Source organism: Octodon degus, unplaced genomic scaffold, assembly GCF_000260255.1.
Source record: "Octodon degus isolate 3935 unplaced genomic scaffold, OctDeg1.0 scaffold00004, whole genome shotgun sequence".
NCBI lineage: Eukaryota > Metazoa > Chordata > Mammalia > Rodentia > Octodontidae > Octodon > Octodon degus.
The window spans coordinates 6812972-6819710 of NW_004524580.1; the positions used below are offsets into that span (position 1 = coordinate 6812972).

At 36.7% G+C, this 6739-nt stretch overlaps 1 protein-coding gene across 1 annotated transcript in view; it reads left to right on the forward strand.

The window, feature by feature from the left end:
* The window catches only part of Syt1 (synaptotagmin 1), a 594727-nt gene that overhangs the window by 412531 nt on the left and 175457 nt on the right, over positions 1-6739 (forward strand). Inside the window, exon 4 of the mRNA XM_004623750.2 lies at positions 2877-3061. Coding sequence (XP_004623807.1) covers positions 2877-3061 — 185 coding nt within the window. The remainder of the gene's footprint in view (positions 1-2876; positions 3062-6739) is intronic.

Sequence of the window (6739 nt, forward strand, 5' to 3'; positions counted from 1 at the left end):
AACTGTCGCATAGTGTTAGTCTATAATGATTAGGACTTTAATATACTTTTAGCCTAATCCAAAATATATTCCATGAGATTTGCTAATATTAAAACATGCTTCTGGGGGCCAGGGAGATGGCTCAGTGCAATAAGCACTTCCCTGGCAAGCACAAGGGCCTGAGTTCAATCCCTCGTTCCGCCAAAAAAAAAAAAAAAGCTTCTGTATATACTATAAATAAAATAATACTGTAGATACTGTTTCATAGAAAAATGTTACCATTTTTTAAAATATGTGGTTACTCTATATAGTAAAAGAAAAAACTGACATGACATTCAATTCAACTACTTCCATTCTTTATATTATTGTTGACCGATCTAGTTTTCCTGAGTCTACAAAATAACTACATTAAGAGTTTTATGTTCAACTTAAACATGAGTAAATAAATTGTGAGAGAAATTCTATCTATTGCAACACTTTCAACATAATATATTTAAAATTAAATTTACACTATTCTGAAGATCAGCTGTGAGCAAATCTAGAAGACAGAAATGACTTACACAGCAAAGCCACAACGGGGGAAGGTGGCACATGTCGGTAATCCCAGTGTTTGTGGATTTGCTCAGAAGGGCTTCAAGCTCCAAGCCAGGCCAGCCTGGATCATAGAGGAAATTTCTGCCTCAAAACAAATGTTTATAAAAGGGCTGGGGACATAGTCAGTGGTACAGTGTTTGCCTAACATATGCAAGGCCCGAGGTTCAATCCTCAGTAACAAAAAGAAAAATAAAAAGTCATCAAATGACGATTTCTCAGTAGTTTTAAGTTATCTTCAAGTTGCATCATTTCAAATTTCCTCTGGAAACCCCCACATTTCTATCTTTTTAACTGCTTCTAATTAAATAGGCTCCTTGGCTTTTACTATTTTCTTTCTTTGAGCATGCCCAACCATCTCCTTTTCCTTGTCTTTTGTAATTTAAGAGACTTTAATGTTGTTCTCAGAGCAGCTATCATAAAAGTCTGGCTGGAAGAGTAATTTACAAGTTTCAAGCTGAAGGGTCATTATTAATGCTGTCTTACCTGAAGTGAATATATGGGTTCTCTCATTCATGCATGGCAGGATTTTAGCTAGATAAGCAGAGGTAGAAGCGTTTAAATGAACTCCTACAATGAATGATATTATTGGTTACATGAGCTTCCTTTAATTCACATTTTTCAAAAAGGAATGAATTGTTTAATGAGATTAGAGAACTATAAGAAAGCATGTATCTGGGCGTGGACTTTTCTATATCACTCACAAGTATATTTCTGTGGCTGAAAACAGTGTCAGAAGTTGTGATTTAATATGTCCTTTGATTACTATCAAGTATCTAGTTATCCGCAAAAATAATACGCAGGATGAATATTTTCACTAGGAAGCCAAATGCTGAGGAAAACCACGCAAGAGTGGGTTTTCTCAATTTTGAAGAGAGGTTAATTTTAAGTGTTTTTACTTTATCAAAGTCCTCCTGACTTGTATTCACAGTCATTGGTACTAAGGATGTTTACGTAAGTTAAAGAGAATTACACTTTTGCTTATCATTTCAGTGCCAATTGTCTTTTTTTATTACAGCAGACAAATCTAATTACCTCTTTCTGATTAATCTCAATAGCTGTGATTTGAAGCATGAATAATTCCTTTCCAGTCAAGATGAAATCCTAAGTATTTCCACAAACTTCATTTTTTTCTAGGTACACTGGATGTGTACAAAGCAGAAAACATATTAAGCATCAACAAATGGACAACTGAATTGAGCACTTTTGTGTATTTATTTATATACATTAATATATCGAGCACAGCCGTAGATTGATGTCTCTCCTTTTCTCTAAAATCACTCTTCTTACTCTATAGTCTCAGCATTTTCATTGAACTCTTCTCAGTGTATCCTTCTCTTTCTCTCCATATATGTATTAGTGTACTTATCTTATGTCCCCAGAGATGCCCCAAAGCTTTACCCACTATACTGTGTTCTATGCTTTCCATACAGAGAAGTAATAGCTAATAGTGCTAGAGAACTTGAGGACATTATAATCTCTAGAATATATTAATTTTTAAAAGTCTTTATCCAAATAAAATGAGCACCTCTATAATCTTCCCTTCATAGAGGAGAAAACAGACAAATCAGAAGTGCTAAGCAAGCTGACCCGAGTTCATGACCTCTAGCTGGCCAGCCCTGGTTTAACGGCTACTTCACACATAGTCATTCCTTACCTCTGGACACCCCTAGCAGGAACATCTCCCCTGTGAATGCCTTCCAGAGAACCAGAAACTCATCCCAAACTTTCACTTGTAGGATTTTACCCTTGGGTTTTCTGTGTGATTGGTATTTGCCCCTCCATCATTCCATAATATATTAATATAACAGTATTTCATAGATGAATGAGAGCAGCTAATATTTATTAGGCTTTTGCAGTGCCAAGCGCTGCATCTTACTATCTAATCCTCTGAGGGGCTGTGTGAGAATTACCACCACTTCACAGGTGAGGAAGGTGAGGTACAGGTAGGTTAGGTGACAGGTGCAGGATCTCACAGCTAGCAATTGGTAGAGCCAGAATTGAAGCTGAAAGATCAAATGCCACAGTTACACTCTGAATGAAAGGGGTGAATTAATGGACATTGTGCTTCGAGTGTCTGTGGAGAAGCAATTGGAGGAGATGACATTTGACATATGTGGAAGATTCAGTAGAAAAAATAAGAACAATAGTTCAGGCAGGGGAACGATGTGGATTAAATACTACAGAACAGTCTATCTGAAGTACAGAAGTGTTCCGTAAATACAAATGAAGGGGTGCGCAAGTTAAAAGGCTTCCCACATCTGATGCTTTATTACTAAAGTCTCTGTGTATTTGCTTTCTTTCAGTGCCACCGTGGGCCTTAATTGCCATAGCCATAGTCGCGGTCCTTTTAGTCCTGACCTGCTGCTTTTGTATCTGTAAGAAATGTTTGTTCAAAAAGAAAAACAAGAAGAAGGGAAAGGAAAAGGGAGGAAAGAATGCCATTAACATGAAAGACGTGAAAGACTTAGGGAAGACCATGAAAGACCAGGTAATGTACACATCCCTTATTTATTCTTGGATTGTTTTGTAGAAAATTAATAAGTGAATGGTTCATTGCTTAAGCCAGATAATTATAGGAATAAACAACCCGCAGCTACAAGTCATTACTGTAGCGATGTTTTTGTAATCCCTTTAGCCATGCAGCCATGTGGCAGGGCGTCGCAGTCTCCTGAGCACAAGGACAGGAGGGCAGCCCCACCCTTTCCGCACCCAGCAGAATACTGCGTTTACCTGAGTATTTTCAGTCCGTCCTGACTGAGGGTAGCTGCAGAAATGGAATAAAGAGCACCTGACTGCTTTCTTTCTTGGGCAGGGGATCCTTCTCACGTTTTCATTGTTCGTAGTCACTGTTAACTGAGTTTTATCGTCATTCATCATACTTGATGAAAGCTATTATTCCTGCAAATCCATCCAGCTCAGCCTGTAGATATCAGGCTGATAAACATACAGGAGAAGGAGACGATGAGCTACTAGTAAGGAACAGGACAGAGCTCCAAGAAAAAAAAAAAATTCTTCTTTCCTAACATGGTGACCATAATTAAAACCATAACTCTCATTATAAAATGCATCTGACTGGTTTATCTTCCCAAGCCTTAGGAAGCTATTTGTTCATCCTTTATATTGCTGCCTATTGTTAACTAACCGATCTAACTGAACAACTTAGCTCAAGATAAAGTTCACTATTAAAGTTCACTATAATACTTACCAAGTGCCTCTTCATTTAGGGGGATAATATTCATGTCACATATTTCTAAAGAACATTTAATTCATATGAACATAAACGCAGAGAGTTTTCACAGAAACAGCATTTGTAGTCATCAGTAGTTCCCAGCAGATAACCAGAAGGTCTATTTATTGGCTACTATTAATTGAACCTATGAACAGTGAGACTTCTGAAGAAGAACATGCACAGGGAAGTCCATCTGGACAGCTTCCCAGTTAGCCCCCCACACAGCCCGAAGCCCCACTTCCCAATTCGTATGTTAGACTCTTCCCAGACACTGTAGCATTGGTGAGCTATAATTTCCCAAGGGCTTGTTCCTTCCTTCTCTCTGTTCCTTTCCTTGGTCTCAGAGCTGTGGGATGGGCCTTAGGGGATACCCTCAGAGGGCTTCCTCCGAGGAGCATATGTTCAATGTTTCTGATAGTGCTTAATCATTGTCACGAACGCTCACACAAAGACAAGCAGTGAAAAATTTCTAGTAAGGATGTTTCTTTTTGTTAAAGTTATTAAGTAAAAACTAAAATGCAAATTATGTCTTGCTTTATTTCAAGTTTCCAGAGCAAGCAGGATTTGATATAGATGCCTATAAAATGCCTTTAAACATTTTGTTGGGGAATTGAATATGGAAATAACATCCTACAGGCACATAGTCTGGAAAATATGTATATTATTTTAGCAATATGTGTGAAAACAATAGTTGATGTATATAATACTCTAATTTTCATAATTGCCAAAAATTCCAACATAGTTTTTCTATATCCCAGAATTAGCAATTAAAAGCACTGAATAATGTTAACTGATAACTACAGCATTTATTCTGAGAGTAATAAACCTATATTTTAATTTGTGGAATTTGTTCTGTATGATACAACATTGTAATTTATAACATACAAGTGGTTACCCCTGTTTCAACCTGGATAAATGACCAAAATCTCCAAAATATGACTGATGATGGTTCACTTTTGATCAATCAGCTATTTTTTAGATGGGGAGAGAAAGAAAAGAAATGAGTCAAATCAAAGAGTACTTATTATAGTTTATAATAAGCTACACTATGGCAAAGTCATTTGAATTTCAACAATTAAAAACTTTTAAATTATATTAAGTAGATCAGTTTGTCTAGAACTTTAGCTAGGTCTTCTTTTTAAGATATATGAACAACTATGCAAAAAATAAAATATTATTTAAACAAGTGAAAACAGTCATAATGATAACCAGTTGTACAACATCAGCTTACGCTACTTTTCCAGTCCAATAATAGCGACTAATAATGACTTATAACATTTTATGATGAGGAAGGCTGCAGAAGAAAAATAAGACAGGGCTACAGGATAAATCCTGAGAGTACTTGGCTGACCTTATCAGATACAAAAGTGACATTTCTTGGTATATAGGTCTTGCTATATCTTGGTCTTAACCATCCAGCAGAAAAGTATAAAAACGAGGTATATAAAGTAAATCCATATTAATACGATGAGCTGTAAAAGGCTCAAGTCGATAACTTCTGAGGATAACCCACTAATATTATAGACTGCTAGACAGTGTTAGATTATTTAGTTGAATTCAAACACCTATCGTATTTAGATACCAATAGAATATTCACCTCTGACAGGACAAAAAAAATTAAAATTAAAATTAAAATTAAAAAAAAATACAAAGGAAAGATCATCTTGTATTTATATATACAAAATAGGATAAATTTACAGCTACTTTTGCTTAACTCAATGAGAAGAAAGAGGTGTACTAACAGGGTTTGGGCAGAATATCCTGTCTGCTTCTTGTACTATGGATAACCACTAAGAAGATAACAGTGTACAGTGTATTGACTATCAAAACTGCCCTATTAATCAGCTGTGAAACTGTCTCATTCATATTTATTTCTCAATAAAAAATAAATATAAAAAAAGAAAAATAAGATATACAGGTTTTAGAGGAAGGATTTTCTGCATAGTTATCACATGACCAAGTTCAAAACAGCATAAGCACAAATTAAAATATTTTAAATAATTATATTTTCAAAGTATTCAAGCAAGATATTGAAGTGAAAATTTGGGAGAGAAAGATAGTTCATACCTCACATTTAAAAACAGGACAGATAGGGCTGGTGAGATAGCTCAGTGGTCTCAAGTGCCTGCTTAGGCAAGCTTAAGCAAGCATGCAGGGACCACAGCAGTCCAGTCTCAGGCAACACGTGCCTTGCCAGCCCCGCCCCCAGAGTGGGCTAAACAGGCCATGGGGAGGGGAGACAGGACAGATAAGAAAGAGGTTTTAGTTATAACTTCTTAAGTTATATCTAGGCTAGGACATAGGCTCTAGGGCAATCAATAAGTTTTTCCCATTTCAATCCACATCAAATTGACAAAAATTCAAATTTCAGTGCTGATGGTTATATGCGCCTATGGTTAGGTTTTGTATGAAAGGAAGCATTTTAATACATTCAGCAGTGACTGGAAAAGTAACTCTAGATAGTGTATTTATGTTCCATGAAGCATAAGCCTAAGGGCTCTTTTTGATGTCTTGAAACTTAAAGACACTAAACTTAAGCAGAAGGGAAACAGCAATGTGTAAAATCCTAGGTCTGGAAAGGTCCTTTCTCCACGGTTATCACTAATGTGTGTGGATGTTTTAATTTTTATTTCTTCCTTCTGTGTTCTCCTTATCTGTGTTGTGTCCCATGACTGTTCTGGACTGTCCCTTGCGGTAGGTTTCCTCTGCTACTAGACATCCCTAGTCAAGCTAAGACACATGCAATAGCCTGGCATCAGGGCTCCGCAGCGAGGGACACCATTCTGACACACATCAAGAGGCTGAACTAAACTGGTTTCTTTGAGATTAAAATGTTGCCATTTTGAATATCCCTAACACAGATTGCTATGACAGTATTAGAAAGCTCATGCTTTAGGGGCCGGGGAGATGGCTCAGTAGAATAAGCGCTTGCCTGGC